Below are 24,158 nucleotides of genomic sequence, written 5' to 3'. Positions count from 1 at the left end.
CTAATCTAACCATATTATTTTCTCTGTTTGAGAAAATAAGGCTACAAGGACACATTTATTGCATATCAAATTATTCAGGTCTTTTGTCTTCAGCAAAGCTCATTTAAACAAAAATCTGATAAGGGAATAAATGTGTAATGATGAGTAAAATAATGCGTACTGGATAGAGATGACATATCTAATTCTAATGTTAATGGACTTAGTACCAGCAGACAGACAGTTATGCTTCTGTGTTCTGCATTACATAAATTACCTGACAGAATTTCTTAGGCTTTTATGCCAGCAAAGTGGACATCTGTGTTCAAAGTTAAGCCTCAGAGCACATATCTGTTGCCACAATCTTCTTTCCCTTTGGTAATACATGATCTACAACCACCATAGAAGATCTTTCTCCATCTTTTTCAACAGGAAAGATCCTGTCTATTGTTGTCTTTCTGCTTGCCCACTGCCTTGCCCATCCTTTTTGGTGCTTCTCGCACCAGTCCTCTCTGGCTGCTCCAGGCAGTGAGATAAATGACTGCTTTGTAATTGCACCCTCTACCTCCTTGAATTGTGAAGATGTGCCATTCTTCCTGCTACTGCTCTTAGGACGTATTCTTATCCTGTTCTAATGAAGCTATTAAAGATGAAATGATCCTTAATATCTGGGAATAGTATTTTCTGCACTCATATATGGCAGATAGGTACATGGACAAATTGATTGCCTCTACAGTGGATGTCTTATCCTCAGAGCTATTGTCTTGGAAATAGTCCTTAATATTTCAAGTGGTATATCTCCATTTCCTAGATATATTCTATTTGTCAGACACAGCCAAGCTTCAGAATGGATGCTTTCTAACCATTGTGGTATGCTGTAGAACCTTAAAGATATAAGGAAATTGATTTTCACCAATTGCAAAAGGTTGTATTTTGCTAAAATATTTTTAAAAATCTAAACCAAGCTCACAATCAAAGAACCCAAACACTGCCACTCCCAGCTCCCACCAACTTTCAGTATTAGAAACAAAGCACAGTTCTTCTCTTAAACTGTGGGAGAAATTACATTTGTTTCTTGCAGGTTACAGTTTGAGAAAGAGAGAGAAAGGAATAGTAGAGAGCTGTCAGTCTCTGAATAAATGTCCTCTTTCGTACATAAAAATTCATTGAGAATAAACCAGATAAGTTTTACCAAGTCACTAAGAAACAGAAAGAACAACTTCAGAGTAGCTCTCTAGAATATAAATAGTGATTGTTCTGTTTAATTTTGATTAATTTTTTTTAAACAACAGCATGATGGAAGTATTGAAAAAAATATATATATTTTACTGTAAATTCTAACATGTTAGGACTGATCGATCTGTTGTTTGGCAGAATGTAAAATCCAAAACATATAATTTGATATTTCACTGTGAAATACATTCAAACCTTTCTATATATTTTAATAAATAAATATATTATTTTTTCAATAAAATATATATCTATACCTTCATACACACACACACACACACACACACACACGGAGATCTATTTAAGGCATGAGAAGACCTGGTCTTACGAAAAGTATGTCCCATCTTTCTCAAATGATGTCATAGCTTTAAAGGAAAAACTGTAGACAACTGAGAGTTTGGAGGTTTGAGCAAGTCAGCAATAATAAGACAGTTTAATATTGTGTATTAATGAGCTAGAATGAAAATAAATGTCAGCTGAATAATTAAACATAAATATAAATAAAAAATAATAAAAAAAATATCAGCAAGTCCCGCCCACACACTAGTACATGAAAGTGAATGAGGCAGAGAGGACAGCATTTCCCACAATGAAATCCAGGAACAGGTTACTGCTTCACCCTACATTCTATTTCTGACAAGTCATTTGATAATAACATTGTGATTCAGGATCATATGCATTCCTTTCTATACATTACCACAGCAGGATCTGCTAAGCTTTAAAAACAGTTCTGTGGTTTTTGTCCATTTCATACTATATGTTCTATTTTGTATCAATGATGAAAGAACATTTTATACAGACTCATCAGGGATAGGGCTGTTTTTCTTCAAGAAGATGATCAGGTTGTCCAGGACTTTTTGTGTTCACAGAAACAAGAATTCTCAGGTTGTGTCTTCATGAGATGAACTGCACTATGCATAATTTTCTTCACCTTCTAGCCTCAAAGCACATGTTGTCTCATGTCCACATGCATTCTGTCATGCCTCATTCTCTCATCTTTGGAAGATGGGAAGCGAAGGCCAGGACTGAATTCTGTAGATACACATAGAGGAGGCACTCCTTATGCAATTTTTCCCTTCCTGCATTTGAATGGCGGCTGTAGGAAGCAGCTGCCTTGATTTCTTCCATTTGTGCAAGTCTGTGTTTATAGATAACATCTTGCATGCAATACTACAATCAGCTCCAACTTTATGGGGACAGGTTCCATCTACTGCAGCAGGTTCAGCGGCAGGACCATGAAGCAGCTTGGATGGACTGCAGTTGGTGCTCCAAAATTAGCAATGCTATTAGAGATGGAACTTTGCCTCCAAAATGTCTCTGTTTTCCCTCTGGGTCCACTGTGTGAGAATTGCCGCTCTCTGGAAGAATTTGAATTAATCTCTGGGCATGGTGCTTTTCTTTATGTGTCCTCTGTTTGGAAAAGGCCATGAAACCTTTCTAATGAAATGAGTGCATATCAGTATTTTCACACAAATACATTTCCAGAAGAGGCAGATTTGCCATTTGAACTACTGCTTAAGAAACCTCTTCAGTATCTATTAGCAACTGTACAGACAGATTTAGAGTCAAGAACTGAATTTTCACAATTTCTGGAGCTTCTTGATTAAAATGTATTTCAATATAAAAGAAAGCCACAGCGTCTGACCCACAATGACTGGATTTTGAAGGCTTGATTTGTATATCACCTAAACTTGCTTTTGTCTTTTCTTGTTTTCATGTGAGAGAACACACTACGGTTCTGTAAATCCTTTATAGATGGTCTTCTGTGACAAGTTAATTTCGTTGCCACCAGCCCAATGGAGGGGCAGAAGCTGAATCCCGTGCTAATGTCTGGTGAGTATCAAGATGGAGAAAAATCTCAGTGCAGAACCTCATATAGGCAATACATCCAGTCCGAGGTCTATGCATATCACATTTCTTTGTAACTTTGCTGTGAACCTTCAGGGGAGCTGCAAAATATTTGGGTTATCTGTAGAGTACATTGAGAGACAAAATATTACCTATTCAGAGGGAAGAATTCTGATCCTCACTATGCTCTGTTCTGCACTGGCAAAGTGCTTTCTTCCTATGAGATGTCTGCTCTATTTTATTCCAATTTTTACTTAGCAGACTGTGACTTGGTCTCTGCTGCTGAAACCTGTGACACAGTTATCTGGTACAGGGCAGTTTGGGATGCAAAGAACAAAACTTTCCTGCTTTCTTCTTTCAAGTAAGTCAGGTCACTGTCACTGCCAATGATGTTCTCCTCTGTATTTTTTATACAAATTAATATCATGCATTTGTATTGGCATTATTTGGGAATTAAAATCTATTATTGCCATTTTAAGGCATATTACATTAGCCCTCCCTCTGAGGTCAACAGGGGTACTCACACAAGGAAGGAATCCAGGTCTCAGCATTTCATTCCTATAGCATTCTTTTAACCAAACCAAAGTATTACTCTGTGCTTAGATGATGTTCAGTTGCAGCTGAGAGATGATTTTCTTTCCGATTCCATTCACATGACTATTTTTTCATTACTGATATGGATTAATTTCTACTACATGCTCTCAGGACTACATCATATGAAAAGTGATATTTAGATAGCCAAATATCTGACACAAAAAACATACGACTATCACACATACACGTGCTTGAAAGTCCAAGAAATCCCATCTCCCTGGTTGCTCATATCTTTCCCTTTCACTGTTTGTGTTGGTTTAGGTTCAGTAAACACAACTGCAGATCTTTGGCCTGTGTCACATGTCAAACAAGGATAAGAAAACTCAATACAGGAACTTAGTTTTCAAATGTAAAAGAGAAAGATACTTAAATCTCAAGAGTTTCCTTATATATCTTTGAACTACCAGATTATGCAGGTGTATGTTCAAGGGGTAACTTGTACATACAAGATCCCACTAATGGCAATTAAACAATTTGTGTGTGGAAACTAAAATAAGGTTAGGGCATGCGCTTTGGCATGTACACACTTTGCCAGAGTAGTTGATGGAGTGACTATTGAATACCTTATCTAAGGACATTAAAATACAGAACTGCCAAAATTCACTAAAGTAAAGGATTTAATATTATTTTAAACTTATAATATTTTGCTAGATTCTGGATATTTTATTCTGTGTGCTGTCTTGCTTAAACCAAATATAATAGAAAAACTAAATTTTAAACTTTTTTTATTACATTGCTAATGCTGGAAAAATTGTAATGAGCTAGAGTTTAGATTTGGAAACATTTAACTGCTCCATTTCCATCTGAATTAACATATAATACCATCTTTAATCTTTGCTGTATTTATCACAGGAAATTTTTTGCTTGAAAGATATACTTCTGGGAATATATTAATTGTCCTGTGCCATAATATCATTTCTGAAAGGATTAAGTCTTTAAATATTAGAGTTCAGTAGGACTGTTCCTAATCTTTGCTGTAATAATAAATACTGAATGTCAGACCTTTTCAAAGATCCAAATTGGAAACGTCGTTTATCTCACTAAAATGAAGGGAAGCTCCACATGTGTACATATGAAAGCAGGGAATTGTTATCCTAAAAATAGCTCGCAAAGATAATTGGAAAGGATTAATTTACTTCATGTGGCTTTCAGGGACATGACTCGTCCACTGTGTTCCCAGGAAACAAAGAGTTTTGAAGTCTTTTGCTGGCACTGAACTGTCTTCAAAGTTTGCATTCTCAAGTATTTTTAGGTGGACCTATCTTGAAGAAGTGATTCAACCCAAAAACTCAGGCTTTCCCTGTCAGAAGCTTCTTCATATTGCTCCAGACTTCTAATATGAAATGTCTAATTTTAATTATTTTGGTCATTTTGTTTATAATATTTGTGGAATAGAATTTCTTTCAATAAGTTATACATAGGTATATCTTTACGTGTATAAATATAGATAAACACAAAGTTTTGGAAGACTCTGTCAATAGAATTAGGCCATGTTATGCTTGGTTCAGATGTGTTCTAGCAGGTACAGCTTGAGTCAGAGAGGTTCAGACAGAGAGACTTTTTTCTGTGAGTCCTGTGGGGGAAGCTGGTTATTTCAAACTTCTGTACTCCTCATCTGCATCCACAGTTTTACCTGAGTTGTATTTCCCTTGCTTGGATTCCCCCTACTTATTTCAAGCCTCTGGCTCAGCAATCTAACACTGACCTATTTGTCCACGGCCATTTATTTCCCACTGCATGGCAATTCCATAAAGGTACTGTGCAAGCAATTCTCTTTCCAGCATATTTCCAGCTGGAGAGAGCTGACATGAACCTTCTAGGAAAGCTCTGATATAGTGTAATATCCACATTCACCTGCAGCCATCACCTTTAAGGTGTTATCTCTGAAAAGCAGAGGGGATTCAGTGGATGTGCTGTAAGGGAATCAATGGAATATCCACTTTAATGCTCTCCTGAGAATGAGGGCATGGTCTGCAGAAATCCAGTCTGGTGAGTGTGCTAACACCATGGTGTGTGTGGCAGCTGGACCTCCTGTGAGATGAGACTCTGCAGAGACTCTGTGGCCTGTTGTGCCAGGTTGTGCTTGGTTACTCCCCTCTCAACAAAAAGATTTTCTAGAAAAAAAATCTCCAGGACCTGTGTTTAGACTTGTAGCTTCAGGCAGCAAACGGAGTCCCAGAATTCCATTTGGAAACTCGTCATCTCTAGGGCTGCAAGAATATCCTATGATATGGGAACATCTACTGGTGTGGTTGATACTGAGATATCAGCATTCAACTTCTACAGATGCAGATCAGATCTGCATTTATCCCTGCATGGGAATCTGCTTGAATGTAGAGAGTAGTTTGCTTATCAGCTGATATTGTGGGACATGGAGCCAGCCTCAGCTGGAGACTCAAGAAACCACAAAATTGATGAGTTTCATGTGATTTTGTGAAGTACTATAAAAAAAAAAAAGTGACAGCTACACAAGAATGGCTATAGGGCTGTGAAAGTTTTTCTACCTATGAAACACCTACAAAACATCAATAGGTGAATTAAGATGTTCTTTGGTAGGAAAAATAATTTTGATATTATTTATTTACTTAATATTATTTAATTGCTTAAATATTATTTATTAAATGCTGTCATGTATGATATTTACTCAGTTTAAATTGTGCTGATTTCTTAATCAATGGATTTGTGTATTGCAGAGTCCAAGTCAGTTCTTGAACTGAAAACTCAAGAATTAAAAAAATATATCTTTTCACTCATTGAACACCAGAGGTTGTTAGGCAGCCAGTTTTGAGGAAATACAGGTAAATTTGTCTAGAAAATCTTAGGTGGTGCACGGCCTACACTCATTCACAAAAATGGCTTCATGGAGGATGAGAAATGGCTCAGATCCTCAGAATTCCAAATCCCCAAGTGCTAGTCATGTGCCAGCCCACAGTGTTCTACTGTGCCATCAGCAAGCCACGCTGTCTGTTCTGTGAAAAACTGACTCTTGTTCACTGTAGGGGCTGCACCTGTTCCTTCATTCCTGTGGCCACTCCTGGTCTTCTCCTCCTGAGTGCCACTCCACGAGGCTGGACACTACACTTCCATGCTTGTTGTCAATGTGCATGACTGAAGTGGCATTTTCATATTGGAATACAGTCAAGGCCCCTTAAAGCAGAGGGTTGCAAGTGTGTGAGAGAGATATGTTATTCCCTAATGGCTTATTACCATCCCATTTGCAATTCAGATCAGCTCTAAATTGACTGAAATTTTTAAACACATAGCAGGCAGTTTAAACTAACGATTGTCTGGAGGTTCACATCTGACACGAGCTAAGCTTCTGCTCAAAACAAATTGCAAATAATTCCTTCCTTAGAGTCAAAATGTCACTTTTTTACACAGAGCATTGTTGCCAGATTTTGTCAGCTTCATGAAAAGAAAAGCCACAGCAAACCCCACAAAAAACTGCTGAACGTTCTGAGTTAGACAGCCGGGTGGCACCGGCGCTGGTCCCCACTCCCCCTTATTTACAATAATGTTTATCTGTGCATGGATCCCTGTAGCCTGATGGAAAATCCTCCCCCCTGCTCCAACTCCCAACACCCCTCAGCCTCCACCACATGCCCTGGGGGCAGCAGCAGGAGGCCCAAACTCCCAAAGAACCCTTGCAGGGAATGGGATGCCTTGGCCACCAGCATCTCTGTCCCCAGAGATGCCAGGGTGAATGCTGAACTCCCCTTCACCCCAGGCATCCTGCCTTGTCCCTATTGCCAGCTTGCCTAGGCCACAGGGCGCAGTTTCAGCCACAGTTCTGAATGTGAGGGTGGCTGTGGTGTTTCATTGGGATGATGAGCACCGCATGGACTGACGGACAGTGCTGACCCTGTGCTCCTCACTGAAAAATGCCCGGTGCTGGCACAGAGCTGCAGAGATGCCTTTTCTTCAGGCCCTGGAGATGTAGTAAAGAGGGCTTAATCCTTCATTGTTTCTGTTTTTCAGTCCTTGCAATGGCTGCTCAAAGCAGTATTTCAGAGTTTGAGTTTAATTCCACCAGGATTTCAAAGTCTTTAAGTTTGATGATGATAAAAAGGGAAAATCTTTAAAAATATCCAGTGGGGTGGAAATGGTTTGTTCACTTTGTGTTTGAAATTTAGTTTCCCTTGAAAGAAATACCCCATCTGAAGAGACTTGCTGGAGAAATCTTAAAAACTTACAACTCCATATAACTAAATGCAAATAGAGAAGTATCTGCTAATTTCTAGAGAGAAAAATCCTATCTAGAGAGAAAAATAAAATCCACTTGTCTTTGATGGAATCCTTGTGTATTTCTGTTTTGTAGAAACTAGCCAAAGGGATAAAGTTTGGGTCAGTCTCTCTTTTTTACCCACAGTATTACTGGATCAGCTGTTTGTTGGATGTTACTTCTGTGTCTGCGTTACTTAGATGAATTGTGGTTCTTTTTGAACTCCAGAAAAAGGTTTGTTTTTCAAAATTTATGACAACGAACCCTCTTATGTTCATCACACTTCTTGTTGCTATTTATATTTTCCTCTTGAACTGTATATTGATATACTTTGTACAAGATTTCATTTCTCAAAAGCTTTTGCACAGCTCATACTTAATGTTTTCTCAGTCTCTTTTCCCACTGAACAATATTTCCTGAACTGTTGTTAAAATGGTAATTTGATGGAAATTTTCTCATGAGAGAAAGTATGGTGATTATCTACTGAAATTGTAATTCCACTAAAAATTTTCATTTTCTTGCTGAAAAATGTGAATCCAGAATGGATTTCAATCTACACATGGGACATCCTGAAACATTGCTTGACTGGATTGATTTAAGAATGTCTCTGTATTTGTGAGGAAATACAAACTAAAACCAAATGAAAGGATTTTTCTTTGCCTTCCTATTATATGATCATTGCAATTGAAAAATTGCTCTTTTCTTTTTTTATTATTTTTAAGAAGATGGTAAATATAAAAAAAACACCCCATTTCTTAAGCTTTTCTTAACTTTGTGATCTTTTTGGGAATATCTACCTGCTTGAAACTAGCTCTAGGAAAGAGGTGCATATGTGTTACATTTTTCTTATGCCTTCAATATGTACAGTTGAAATGTGATATACTTTGCATTTAACAAAAAACAGCAACAACAAAGAAAGGATCAGCTTACAGATTATGTATATGGATTAGTATAAAATAAGTTTCTGCTTTCAAAATAACCTTATAAGTGCCACATCCTCCCAGTATATAAATCTATTTTGTTGGAGTGTAAATTTAAATGCAGTTTGCCCAGCTGCAATTAAGTATATGTAATAGAAGTATTGCTGATTGATTTTAAGGCTACAACTCAAACAAAATTATCTTTCATCTCTGAGGCATGAAAAACCACTTTTCATCTTTTGATTTGCTGGAGGGAAGGAATGCCATCCAGAGGGACCTGATAGGCTTGAGAAATGAGCCCATGAAAATCTCAGGAGGTTCAACAAGCCCAAGTGCAAAGTCCAGCTCCTGGGTCACGGCAATTCCGAGCATCAATCCAGCCTGGGGGAAGAATGGATTTAGGGCAGCCCTATACAGAAGGACTTGGGGATACCAGTGGTTAAAAAATTGAATATCAGCTGGCAATGTGCACTTTTAACCCAAAAAGTCAATCACACTCTTCATCAAAGGAAGTTTGGCCATCAGGTTGGTAGAGATGATTCTGTCCACTCTACTCTGCCTTTGTGAGATGACACGTGGAGCACTCAGTCCAGTTTTTGGGTGCCCAGTGCAAATACTGTTAGAGCTGATCTAGCTGAGGGTCAAAAATGATCTGATGGCTGGAACATCTCTCCTATGAAGAAAGGATGTGAAAGCTGGGGCTGTTTAGCTTGAAGAACAGGGAGAAATTATTGCTGTCTATCAGTATATAAACAGAGTGTCTTGTCCTGTACTGACAAGGGATAACAGTTTTAGATTGAAAGAGGGTAGTTTTAGATCGAATAAAAGGAGGAAAATTTAAAAATAGGGTGGTGAGATGCTCAAACATTGCTTAGAGAATCTGTAGAGGCTCCATTATCACAAGTGTTCAAGGTCAGGTTGAAGGAGGCATTGAGCAACCTGATCTAGAGAATATCCCAGTCCATTGTAGGGAGGGTTGACAAGATGTTCCTTCCAATCCAGACCATTTAGTGACTCTATGACTCAGTGCATGCTCTGGAGGTGTTTGTTGACCATGTCTCCAAACGTGAAGTACATGCTCTACCGTTCTACAGCTTTGCTCTGCTCTTTGTCCTGGTAAGATTTATGCCATGACAAAAATTTATATTAGGCCAAGACAGTATTCTTAATCTCTTTGATAAAAAGGCTATACCAGTTATGGCATGGCTTGATATTAAAGTGATGTGCATAATATAAATAATTACACAGGTATCTTTTCCCTCTCACAGCAATAGCATAGCTTTTTTATTTTCAGAGTTATGACAGGCACAGGAAGGGTTTTCTAGAGGACCAAAAACATCTTGTGAAGCAGTGCTATTATCTAACACTGTATTAAAAGCTTCAAGACTTATTTTGGTATTAAGTCTCTTGTCTTATATTCATCTAAGCATTTCTTTCACTTTGATGGAATCTCAAGTGAAAATAAAAATAAATGGGTATCCTAACCTTCTTGAAAACCATTTCTGATCCTTTTGCTTTGCATTTTTTATGGTGCCATACATCAAAAGTTAATCTCTCAATAAACTCAGCCTGTGTGTTGCACTTTCTTCCATCACATGGCCCTTGAGAGAGCATGAGAGTATTTGCTAATACCATGAGGTATTTTCTAGTACGAGATGATAAAGAACAGAATCCTTTTTTTTCTCACTTTTATGCGACAGGGACACAGAAGAACAGATTCCTTGCAACCACACAAAAAAACACTTTAAAGAAATGCTGAGCTACTTATTGCATTAACATTGACATGAGGACCCATGGTCTCTATTGCATGGGCCTCATAAAGATGCCATGCAAATCCAATCAATTCAAGTACCTTTTGTCATATTAAGTTATAGTACATGTGCTGTAGATCCAGGATGTTGAAACATCCAAAAGATTCTGAGGCTTTAGTTAGGCTTGGATAATCATCAAAAGCTTGGAAAGTTTTTTGTGTTATATGAACTATTTTTACCCGTGAAATCAGGCTGGAAATCTCCCAAGACTGGGTCCTGGAGAAGATTATTGTTATTTCAATCATCTGGCTAAAGAAAGAGCCTATTGTCATGTGTGATTATTGGCCTAATCCTGCAAACCATGCACAATGCTTTCAAACATGAAGACAGTAAAGGTAAGCACATTAATATCTATATATATATTCCAGGAGCTATTTCTACTTTAGCAAAAGAGCAAAAACACCGGCAGAGAGACAAGTTAATGTCGTGTACCACACTTTCCTACTTGTTAGAATTATAAATAAACAGAGCAGGGCCTTGTTGGGAAGGGCTCCTTTTTTCTTCTGCCTTAGTATACAGTAACAGTGACTTGGTTGATGAGTGTGGGTCTAGAAATTCTGGTAATAATGTTAAATATATAGTATTCTTATTTGACACTGAATACTGGAGGGTGGTACTCATCTTGATAGAGAAAAATACTCCATTATTGAATGGGAATATTTTTGGAGTTTGTTATTTAATGCATGAATCAATTCCTATTCATTGAGGGCACATGCGTGTTGCCCACCCAGTCTTTGCAAACTCCTCTGCAAGATGTGGTATATGGTACAAACAGTAGGAACTTTCAGCCTCTTTGATATATTTTTTGAGCATGGTGATGACTCACACTGTCACTTGTGAATTAATAAGTGATCTGAGCTCTTCGGTGTAATGAATCCTATCATTTATTAAAAAAGGGAAAACTGTTCCCGTAATTAGCATGGTGATGTTTGATAAGAAAATTCCATTTTTGAGGGACTATTATTATTAAATATTGTCAGTAAATACTGTTCATTTTTATGCTTGGTGAAGCACTTTCTGGTAGCTGACTTGCTGAAATTTAGTGAAGAATTTGTGGTAAAAGTATTCTTTAACAAATTTTGTCTACTACATTACAATTTTTTTAAAAATGGAAATATTGAGAATATTGAAAAGGTGGGAATTTGCAGAAAAGGGTTCTGTCCAAGACATGTCTTCCTAAACCCCAGAATGTTAGCATGGGATTTGTGGATTATTAAAAGGGCATGAAAAAGAATTAGTAATTCTTTTTCAAAAGACAATGTAAGAAACATGGTCTTTTATTTCCCTCAATGCACGTTAAAATTGTAGATTGGAAGATGGGCTCTGTATCCTTCAAAACGGCTTTGCATTTCTTGTATGTTCCAAAAGTCAAATGGGAGAAGTCTCTCAATTCCTACTTTTTTCACCAAAAATAAGGACAGTTTGTACTGCTTTCAGTGTATGGAAAAAAAAGATATAATTCAGAAGACATTAGGGCACCATTGCTTGTGTGTTTTTATTTACTCCCCATAGCTGAATGTGGGAAAAAAAAAATCACCATGAAAAAATGTAATTTAAAAAATTTTTATTAGTATTTAGTTATGGGAGATATATTGAAATACAGCTTTAAAATCCCAATAATAATAGATATTGTTAAAATGTTGTCTGGTAGTCATTGAATTGTTTGGAGAAAAAAATGTTGGAAAACCATGGCTGACACTTCTACTGTTTTCCAGGAGAGATGATGAATTCAACCTCATTTCGTAAGATGGATATGAACATGAAGAACTTCAAAAGAGCATAATTACATTTTAGAATTGTTGTTTTTAAACCCTTTTTAGCGCTTAATATAAACCTGTGTGTAGTCAATCCTAAATTTCAGTTGAATTGAGCATTGAGGCTAAACATCAGATTTCAAGATTTAGCAAAATGATTTGCAAGTCATTAAAAGGTTGTGACAGAAAAAGTCATATATGTTAATAGCTTTACAGATCAGCAGACCCAGTAGTTTCAGTGAGAATGTGCATGCCTGTGATGTTATTCCCATGCAAGGTTGTACTACTGGATTTTTTTTAGTGTATGGATATATACATAAGTATGATTACTGAGCTTACATTTCTGACATAATTGGTTGCTTGTATAAATTTCATTTATAATAAGCAGACTCTGTTTAAAATGTAGCCCTCAGAGAATTTCTGTTGTTCAGAAATTCAATTTAGATGATGTGTGGTTTTTGCACTGTGAATCCCTTGTTATCAGAATTGTGGATTGTCTTTGAAATTATATTATAAAGGTCAACTCTATTGTACAGATAAGTTGCTATGCTATAGACAAAACACTGGAGGTTTTTTGTAGGATCTCAAATGAAAAAGAGGAAAAAAAAAAGATGATAGAAAGATTATCACATTATTAGTTAAGCAGCCGATTCCAAATGACACATACTGTCGATAAAATCTTCCCCCTTACTGGCTTTAAAATCATCCTCAAAATATTCTGTTTGCTACAGTGGTTATCTATCATCCTGGAGTCTAGAAACACACATGAATAGCAAGTCAAATTTCTATTTTGTGGATCTATGCTGCACTGTTCAGTTCAGTGATCAATGCTCTCAGTGAGCATAAATTGGCTTAAACTTCCTACCATTTAGATTTCATGTCACAAAGTGTTATCTTAAATTTAGTGCCATCTATGGGAGTGTAAATATAATATTAAAGGAGGATAGAACCTATATTTCAGCTAAGCGGACCTTTCCTTTCCGTTCCTGTCACCATGCAATCTTAAATGAATAGAAGTAAATATAAGAACAAATCTTTAAATATGGCAAATTTGGGCATTGAATACATAATTAGAAAACTAGGTATTTTGTGAAGTAGCCAAAATTTAACACACTTGGGAAAAGTGCTTATAGATACCAGTTTCTTTTATTTAGAAAGAACATGCTTGTTTTCAGTTCAGTTTTATATAAGAGTTTTTCTATGTAATTTCTTGTTGGACAAAAGACAATAGTTGCTCAGGGCTTACAAACACATGTTAATTAACAAAATGTTAGAATCATAGAGTCATAGAAATAGACTTGTTTGGAAGGGCCCTAAAGTTCATCTTTATATAAAGAACCGACCCCCTTGTGGTCAGGGACACTCTTTTTGCTAGACCAGGTTGCTCAGAGCCAGCCTGGCCTTGAGCACTGGCAGGGATGGGGCATTCACATCATCTCTGGGCACCCTGTGCCAGTGCCTCACTGTTGTTACCTTGTTGTACTGCACATTTCTAGAGTCCCACGCTGTTGTTATCATATTCTCAAAGTCCATACCTCCTAGCTGGTTTTCTACCAAGCAGCTCTTCTCTGTTGTGCAGTTCTTTATAACTTCACAGGAGCTCCTCCAGGGCTCTCAGCCCACCCCCTTTTATCCCAGCTACCTTCATGAGCCACAGCTGCTGCCCAGCTAAGGACTTCACATCTGCAGCTCATTTAGAATAGCTGGGACTCACTTATCCAATACACAGGACTCTCACTACATCTCACCACCCTCAGTGTGAAGACATTTTTCCTAGTATCTATCTATTAATATTAGGTTAAGTGTGTGTTTTTCCTACCAGCAGCTCAAGAAACAGATTTTCCAATTGAATTGTGGCTTGAACATTCAGGATCTGAAGGTTATGTCCATAGGGCACTTCACAGGTAGGTGTAGCTCCCAATGTGTTCATGGGCTTCTATGTCTCTCTGTCTCTGTGACAGCTGTGATGACTCAGAATATTAACCAGATCACTTTTTAATGCTACTTTAGTTAAGCAGCTGCAAAACAGCTTTTCAGTTGTTTAGATTCTTTTTGTCATCCTCTTGTATCTTTCCTTATGAAATTAAAAAACTCATTATTGTGCTAAAATAGGCTATATAAAGCCAGTGCATGCAAGTTTTAAACAGTTGTTTTAGCACTGTAATTTTTAAGCAGTTAATGAAAGTCATTGTTTTAGATCTAGTCATATAAGTGTAAAATTATGAATGTCTACCCTATTAATCAAGTTTCTTTTGAATTCTAAAGAGATTCTGAGGTAGGAGTTTGCTCAGTGAGGCATAATTGTTTTTCCAGCTCAATACAGACTAGTCGCATTATTCATGTTTTCTTTTCAATAAGAACTCACACTGTAATTCTAAGCACTTATGATAATTACAAAGGACATATTTTATTTTTCTTTTTTCTTTTTTTTTCCCCTTTCCTTTAAAATGCTTCTTTTTCCCCCTTCCATTGGCATTATAACAAAAACCAGAATATTAAAACCATTTTAAATTCTAGTTGGGGCACTTGCATTTTGCCAGGCAAATTTTACCCATTCTCTTCCTTCACTGTGCTGTACAGCTGTGTGTTGTTAAACTGCTGTTGCATATGCCCCAGGTTTTGTGCATTTCAGATCTTAAGAAATATGTCAATTGTGACTGTCCTACAAGGAATTTGCTTACTGTAAAGGTGATTTTTATAGATTAAAATTGGGCTTAGTGTATACTTATCCAGAAAAAGCCTGAGGCAATCAATGATTGAAAACATGAAGAGATTAAGAGGCCATTATATGTATATATACACAATTAGAAATGCAAGTATCATCGTGTTCTTGGAGAAATGGCTAAAATGAGACCCTCCTAGCAGTTGGTATTGTCTAATCTCTTACGTCAATACCAATTATGGCTGTGCTTATTTGCTATGGTAATGAAAGGCTTCAGCCCTCAAACCCATCTTCTCTGGTGCTTTGCTCTTCCTCTGAGCTGGCTCCAACCTGGAGCAATGCAGCATGCATGTCTAGGGGGAAGCCAACTCCAGGAGGAGCTGATTTGAAATTAAGCTCCTGTTTGCTGAAACTGTGTGATGAAGCCAAGGTTGAGTTTATTTATTGCTTACAAAGACAACATATAGGTATGGTCTACAGTCAATGGCTTCCTTTGCAATTTGGCTTCTTACTTGCTGTGTGACTGTAAGCCAGATTTTTTCAAAAGTGGTCAATATTTCGAGCTTTACAAATTTTCAGTATGTAACCATAGTGTTTTCAAATGAGTGTCCTAAAAACTTTTTGAGTCAACCCAAAGTGAATGGAGACACACTGGGTTTAGCACAAAAGACTCGTCAGCTCATCTGGTGCCTTTTAATGGCTTCAAAATTCTCCAAGTAACTGTAACCACCACACTGCTTGGGAGGAATGTGAAAGGTAGATGGATATGATATGAATGCCCAATCGTTGCCTTTTGAGACTACTGAAACCAGTTGGTTCCTTTGCCCTCAGATAGTTACCTCAAATATAGTGAACCTTCCCTTGGAAATACCTTTTCTCATCAGTAGAGATGTAAATATATCTTCATCTCTGTCCTTAAAAATCTCTGTCTTCTCTCTCCATGAATTGCATGGGGAATCAAAGGCTGTGTTAGTCAGGATGGATTTCTTAACCTTCCTCTCTCCTGCTCTGACAGATTTTGTACCAAGTAAAAGAGTTGATAAAAGCAAATTGGATTTCAGAAAAAAATTTCCCTTTAGGGTAGTTTGGTGTGATTAATCTGCCTTTTTATGTCTCTACTTTTTGTTTTCTCCCTTTTTGGAGAGGGTGTAAAGACCAATGCAAGTAAGAAATCCTGTTATCAGTAACTGGAGATTGAGATCCCAAAAGAGAAGCTACTGCTAAAGGTATACAGCATGCCATCTATTTTTTATTCACTGATACCATCCAGTGTTACATGCTTTTGGATTTAAGAACATTTTTATTTGCATCTGCATCCTTTTTATCACTGAAATGCTACTAGGGGAGGAGATTAAACAGAAAAGTATATTCTTGTCATACAAGTGGTTGGTAATATTTTAAAGCACCTGCACATGTGGTGCTAACTGTTGCAGCCAGAATTCATACAAACACATTGAAAGTTACTGATGATACAGATTCTGCACAGTGTGCCATTTTCATAAAGTGGCAAAGCATCAAGAACACACGATGAATGACTCCAGAACGTGATCAGGCCCATGATTACTCAGCAATTGTTATCGTGGATTAGGCGGCACTTCAAAACCTTGAGATAGTTGTCAATTTTGTGGGAATCTCGACGGAGGCAGTGCAGCAGGTTGTAAAAGGCAAAGAGTCTGGAGTCTTCATCAGCAAGCTGCAGGGATGGAAGTCCATCCCATGGAGTGTAAATCTCATTTTCGACCTCCCCAGAGTGAACCTAAATACACAAAGTGGTAGTAATAGTAAATGATAGCGAGCCTGACTGGATGTAGAAGGCAGAATTTAAAATACTGTCCTTGAAGAATGCTAGTGTATGGCTTCTAATGTGCTTTCTCTTCAGGCTCACATTATTCTGTACAATGTTCTATATCTTAATTCATTTTCAATGAATTTGTCAGATTTTTCAGTTTATTTTCCTAAAACATGTGAAAAGCATAACTGTCTCAGTTGTGTTTTAAGAGAACTAGTGTATTAACCAGTATTCAAGGAAACCTGATTTTGCAGAGAAATCAATCCTTCCTTCATGCTTGGCCTCATCAGGGACATCTCCCTTTGGCTCCCTCCACCTTCAAAACTTTGTTAAAACTTGTTCTTAGAAGTTGTTCATGTGCAACAAACAGATGAGGCTCTCAATAATACATATTCAGAAGTACTGGCTCCATTAAAAAAAATGCTGAGTGATACAATGACTTCTAATGTTAGAAAGCTACATGTGGGAACACATGTAGTGAGTTAGTATCTGAGGTGAAGACTGGTTTAGGTCTCCCTGTTTGAAGGCGATCATTAATTTTCTTTTATCACATAAATCTGCCTTTCATAGCAGGAAGAAAGTCTGTGCCTATTGGTTCTTGTGCACCATTCTTATTTCACACAAGTCATACTTTGAAAAGACATATAGGAGAGTATCTGTGGAACTGTTATTATTCAGTTTAAGCAAAAGGCAAAAAAAAAAAAAATAGACCCACTATGACTTAAAAATATGGTTTGACACTAATGAATGAGCCAGTCTTATCTCTTTTTGTAAATAATGTGAATGAGAAGGTGGTGACAGGGCAACTGGAGTAGCACCTGACTTCTTACTCTTATCTTGGACCCTCAGCTGTGCCCTTTTTACACATGGATGTGTGATAGAGATGTATTTGATTACACTGATAAATGTATTTGTAGCCTGGATGATATAAGGTTTCTGAGTGAAGAGACACCTAACTGAATGAGAGACCTTGAGTGATCTAGTGGAAAGTGGTGGATACAATGATGGTGGCACTCTTTGTGCTGTTCAGCTGCTCAGAGCAGTGAAGTCAGAACCTCCTGTCAGCCTCTAACTCACTGACAGAATGATAAATTCACCAACCAACAGAGGTCCCTTTAAAAATAAACAAGCGAGAGCTGGTTTTGTTCAGGAAAGCTTTCAATCAATTAGTGGCAACAAGAGCTATTCAAGTATGGGTTTTGTGAGACAACAGCCTTGTTGTCTAAACTCACAAGTATAGGGGGAGCAAAGTCAGACCCAGAGTCCAGAGGAATCAATGTGGTGTGAAAAGAGAAATGAAAGATATCAAGGTTACTTTTTATGCCACATCTTTGCAATAGCCCAGACTCACAGAACTGTTTTAAAAACAGTACCTGTTTCCAAGACCTCTGCATAATACCTATTTGTATACAGATGCATATAAATATGCTGAAACATATATATATATATATATATGAATATGGAAAAAATTGGGATGTATCCTTAAACAAACAGGATTGCAAACTGAAAAGGCTCAAAGATAGAATGACCATAGTCAGTCCTGATGATTACAGCTTCCCCTGAAGCATAACTCCATGGGAGTGTCGTGGGTTATTCTATGACAATCATATCACGTTGTCTCTTTAGAAATTGCAAGTTAGCAGAAGAAATCTGAAAGAAGAAAGCTGAAAAGTTCTCAGAATCGACTACTTTGTCTTCCTTCTTTATTTTCACATCTACTTTTTCCTTTTGTATTCCAGGTAGGGAGAGCCTACCAATGTACGTGTCTTCCTTAAAGCAACTGGCTGGAAGGGTGTTAAGGACTGACTTACCCGCCCAACTATTTTCTCCATTCCTTCTAGAAGTCGCTTGTTTTGTTCTTCAATCTCCACAGCCTTCCAGAGAATGGTTTCTGGAGCTTCTTTGATTCTTTGTACTTCAGAGGCCAGGTGGATCAGGGGATCATTCCAGGAACGCAGAACTCCCAGAATTAAATTCAGTAGGTCTTCATGCTGCACACCCATAGAAAGGGAAGGTGGTTAGAAGAAGAAAGCTAATTCTGGTAAAATTAGAAGGCATTTAGAGCAGTGTCCTCAGATACTGTGATTTAGGAATTTATTCCATGACCTATCACTGAATGTGCCCTATAGCCCTTAGATACCTCTGTGCAATTGCATTTTCAAAGTTTGTCATTGGTATCATCATGTTCCACAATATTTGCATGAGACATTCTGAGATGGGAAATATAATTGAATACTCTCAGCATTAAAAAATAGCAAGCATAACTTTGTCTCATCTCTGTGAAAGCAAATCCAGAGCTCCTTATCTGATTTTTGATGAACATTTTAAATTCCACTCATTATTTTTATACTTTTTTTTAAAATTTAGTATTGACTGGAAGGTGCATATTATGGTAAACCACCAAATAGCTTTTATTGCCTCTACATAACTCATCTGTCCTCCCCTTTGAACAACAGCACTTCCAGCAGTAGCTCTCTGGTTTTAAAAATTGTCTTTTCTTGTGGGCAATAGGAATTCATCAAGCCTATGGTTCAGTTCGTGGCAGTATTAAACCTTTTCTTCTTTGCTAGATGCACAACCCAGGGCTGTGAATTCTATTGCTCCCACTAGAATTTCTAAATGACACACTGAGAAGCTGGTGATACTGTGAGATTGTGAAGATATCACCACCACCATGAAACTTGTAGAAATTTTGCTCTGGAACAGCCCCATTTTTACAGCTCTGCTTATTTTTTTCTCCAGAGAATTTTCAAACCATATCTGTGAGCATAGACTGAATGAGATCATCCTCACTAAAGTTTATAATTATTGTAAATGTTGTAGGTATGTAGTGTGTTTCTATTTACACGTATTTTGCAGATTTTCACACTAGAGTCTTTGTATTTGGATGATGATGGGACCACTTTAGCCTACTGGTAACAGAAAGAATGTTTTTTATTAATGCCAGTGTTTTGAGTTACTGGAAAACTATTTACCTCTATCTATATACAGCAATGTGTTCTTATGTTTGTAAATACATTAACTGTGTATAAGATATTTTAAGATAATGTTTAAAGGTTGTGGTGCTCTCAGCACTGCATGAACACAATAAGCAGCATTGCTCCATGAGGTTGTATTTTAACTGGAATTAAGATGCAGTGAATAATGTACCATACAGGAAAAGGAAGGGATGATGAAAGTCACTAGAACTTACACATGCTCTATGGTTTGTAACTTAGCATCTGCAAATGTTAAACCAACTTTGACTTTTTGATGCTTTCCTCTTCCTAGCTTTTTAATTCTAATTGAGTTGATCTCTCTCACTCTGAAAGATGCCTCACTATTCTGTAACCCTCCTTCCCTTTCTTCCCCTGCTCTGTCTTACACTGAATTACACTGGAAGTGGGACTCACATGAATCTGCTGAGCCTGCTCCTTATCTTCAGGAGTGGTTAAGGACGCAGTGTGGCAGCTGTTGACAGCTTTTGCAATGAAACCCCGGCCCTGGGCGTAGCGTTCATCCTGTAGATCAGCACGGACAGGTGTTATTAAGATAGAAAAGTAGGAGCTTCAGCTCAAACACTGTGCTAGCTAATCGTTGTTCCATAGCTTTTATCACTGCTTTTATGCTGTAAAGGTCAAAAGTTTCTGGTGAGTCTCTAGAGTGGAACTGGCACCCAGCAAAAACAAATGTTCCACAGATGAAGGATGATGGGAAAATTGCATCTTTTAATAGAAGTGCTGGGGATCTTAGCAACATTCAGGACTATATACCAATTTGGTCACCATTGGGACTTTCACCAGACAGCAGTCATACTTGTTTACTTATTATATGTTAACAGATGTTTGTGATTAAAAAGTATTAAATTGCAATTTTATATTTTCCTGCTCTCAGGAAAAGACTACTTACAAATTCATTGAACATTTCCGAAGAGAGATAGTGAATGTAGTGTGAAAGTTTAACTGCTCGGTCAAAAAGCTCCTCAAGGGAAAGCTGGCAATTGACGGATCCATTGGGGCAGATTGGCATAGAGGTCACTCCCTCCTTTGTCAGAAGCATGTGGGACACCAGAAGGGCCGCCAGCAACAAACCTGTTCAAGTTTAAAACATGGTGAAATGGGCACACATTGACTTGCAGGTGTATTTAGAAGCAGCTGTCAGAGCCAGATGCTGGGTGATTTGGGTTGTGCTGTCACACAGCTCAAAGTACCCTCTGTGCTGGTTGCTCCAGCAGTTCAGGGCAGACACACTGTAATTCTATAATTCTTTTATCCTTTCTCCCCTTTATCATCCTGATGGTATAGCAGAGCCAGTTACAGAGTTTGAGGAGAAAGAGACAAGGCAACCTGTGCTGCACTGTACAGTGTATTCTGAAGTCTCTTACTACATGTCTGGCTTTATAACAGAGTGATAAACAGAAGAAAAAACAAATCAAACTTCTTCACAGTGCAAATATAGATACATATTTCTATTTACACAGGTATATAATTTTGGAAAATAGATTGGTCTTTTTTTTTCTTTCTTTTTTTTTTTTTTTTTTTTTCCTTCCCTCCTCCTCATCCCAGAGGTCCTTTTCTTCTTGCAAACATTTGGAGTTAAAATTAATTTTTGTGGGAGGGTGGTTAGGTCACTCTTAAGGCTGTGATTGTCCTGGGAGTTCCTTCAAAAGATTTCCAGCAGATGTGCTTCTTTGCTCTTTAGAGTTTAACCCTAAATTTCCTACTTCTAAGAAATCTGTGATAGTTTTTGCCTTTTCTCCTGAGCTTCTGAAACTGATATAGAGGACTTCTCATTATCTAAAGCATAAAACCTCATCTGCTTAAAGATTTTCATGTTAACTTAGCAGAGTGAAGTTTTTTATTCAGTGAAATAAAATATACAGAGAAAAGCAATGGCAGATAATTAAAATATTTGGTAAATGAACGTACTTGTTCTGAGACTTTTACCTCTGGAAATTGATGTGTTACCTATATTGGTTGACTAGACTTATTTAGAAATGCTCAGTGAAAGTGTGCTTCATAAATCAGCAAAACTCTCCCTAAGGATGTCACGTGATAAGTTTCTTTCCAGGTCTACATTCAAAAAAGTTGGATTTACACAATATTGAAGTAAGCCTTCCTCCTCCCCCATGAGCAAGGTACATGCTGGATACTGCATTTAGGAAAGTACTCTAAGGAAAAACTGTGAAAACCTGAGACTTGTTGGCTTGGAAAGTCGATGAACATTTTGAAAACATTAATTTCAAAATTACCTCATCACCTCTAGATTTGTGGGTAATGACATCTAGTCATAGCCTTTTGAGTGGTGCAGCAAACCAGTCCAGATCCAAACATTCATGTGCAGATGTGACACCCTTCAAGCCAATTTTTTGTTACACCACCCTATGCAAAGATACTCTTAGAAGACAAAAGGCATCAAGTTCCTTTCTTCAGGCCCTTTCTGGAAAATTATGTGGCTGGAAGACCTCAGTCTCTAGATTTGTTACATTTCAGATGCTTCCTAATTCAATCAAAATGGAAAGAAGTATAAAAATTTTCAGCAGGTGAATGTCAAAATTCTTACCTTTCAGTGAAGCCCCCCTGGTGCTCATGGTCGGCATCCTGGATGGTGACTCTCTCTACCAGAAAGACACCTCAATGCTTGCTGCTGCTCTCCGCACATACCACTTTTATATACACCATCCAGGGTCCATTTTGCATACATTCAACAGGTTGTGGAGTTTGCCTCGATAATTACAAACATCAAATTGCCTTTCTTCCACATTCATATTCAATATTTTTTGGTTCTTTTTTTTTTTAATTTTAGCTGTGAGGGGGAATTTCATTAATAAGTTGAGCTGTGGGATCCCAAGTACGATTGAATGAAGAGAGTGCCAATATTTTGCCCTGAATGAGGTGAAAATGCCATTGATCTTGGAAATCTCCAGTTCTGAGACAGATATTCTCAATGCTTCTAGCCTGCTGTTCCCACTCCCCATGACAGTCTTCTCACCTGTCCTTGTTGCTTCAGTCATCTAAGCTTTCTTAAATTAAAATTCTGGCTATTTGTGGGAGGCAAACAGTAGTTTACAGGATCCCCATTGAGAGAAATAGCATAAATTGAACAGAAAATTGTCCAGAGTAAAGGGAACTGAGGCTCCTGTAAAGACAGGTCACTATCTGTAATATTAGAGATATGACATTCATGGTCAGCTAAAAAATATATTACACAGCACACATCTTGGTATAACTGATCCTCTATCTGAGAGATGTTTAGAAAAATAGGCCGAGTTTTTCCATTTAAAAAAGGAAAAAATTAGAAGAATTGAAGAAGTAGAAGTTATATATTTACTGCTTAATCTGAAATGTCTCATGAATAAATTAGCATTGTTTAAAAAAAACAAACCCAACCTCTACGAAACCATGAAATTATTTTCTGTACTCAAAAACCCTCTGCGTAAAAGATGGGCATTTCCACCACATGCAAAACATGTGCTGTCGTCAGCAGTGAGGTTTGTTCTCAGTTCTGATGCATCTGTGGTAAGCTGCAAACCAGCCTGAGCAGGTTGGCCCTGTTTTCCTCTTGTCTGAGGCTCATCTGCATGAATATGTTAGCAAATATATAACCTTTCATCTGTTTCTCAGGTCCATTTACCCATGGAGAAACTTTCCAAATTAGATGGTCATGATGAATAAGGTATACAGTGTTAATGAATTTTCTTGCCTTTAGACAACTTGTTCCATACCTGTGGAATGGAACATGCAACCCAGAACCCTTCATTATTTCAGGATTCTTGAAGTAATGATGAACAAGGGAGAAGAAAGGTTAAGCATTTAGGCAAGGCATTCCTTGGGAAACAAGATACTTCAGCAACAAACCAGAACCAGTAACAGATGGTCTACCTTTGCTAAATTCTAGGATTTTTGCTAGAACAGTTTGTTCTGCTTAGAGACTGCACCTTTACTGGAAATTGAGGTTCTGCTGAGTAAATGAAGCAGTTGTTGTCTGCAGCAGAAAAAGTGGCAATTTGATGAAGGCAGTAATATTAGAATGGGGCCACAGCAAAAACTCGAGCACGGATGGTAGAAAAAATGGTTGTCTTCTAAACTGTGGTTAATGGCTTATGAGCTTGATTTAATTCAACTTCATTTGAAAACCTGCCCCAATAAGATTACAGGTGAGACTGAACAATCCTGGTATTTTACATTAGAAGAGTCCTGTGAATTAGATGAATGAACAGTTCTCAACCCATCTGTTGCTCTTTCATTCACTAATCTCATTTTCTTGGCATTTTGAGGGTTTGGTGGTGGGGCCAAAATAAGGCACTGAATTAATTAATATTGGGGACTAGATAACAAAGGCAGGAGGTGAACTCCGTAGTCTGTCTTTCTGGT

The 24,158-nt window shown here is 37.6% G+C and overlaps 1 protein-coding gene across 1 annotated transcript; it reads right to left on the bottom strand.

Moving 5' to 3' along the window:
* Positions 1-16,581: 16,581 nt before the first annotated feature.
* Positions 16,582-22,384, bottom strand: PRL (prolactin). Its single transcript, XM_058814931.1, has 5 exons — positions 22,348-22,384; positions 20,695-20,876; positions 20,199-20,306; positions 18,618-18,797; positions 16,582-16,773 (listed from the first exon to the last, which is right to left on the bottom strand). Exons 1-5 carry the CDS (start codon positions 22,382-22,384, stop codon positions 16,582-16,584), a joined length of 699 nt encoding a protein of 232 aa, XP_058670914.1.
* Between the last annotated feature and the right edge of the window lie 1,774 nt (positions 22,385-24,158).

Source organism: Ammospiza caudacuta, chromosome 1 (genome assembly GCF_027887145.1).
Source record: "Ammospiza caudacuta isolate bAmmCau1 chromosome 1, bAmmCau1.pri, whole genome shotgun sequence".
NCBI lineage: Eukaryota > Metazoa > Chordata > Aves > Passeriformes > Passerellidae > Ammospiza > Ammospiza caudacuta.
The sequence above is the reverse complement of the archived record's forward strand: the minus strand, read 5'-3'. Positions and strand labels throughout refer to the sequence as shown.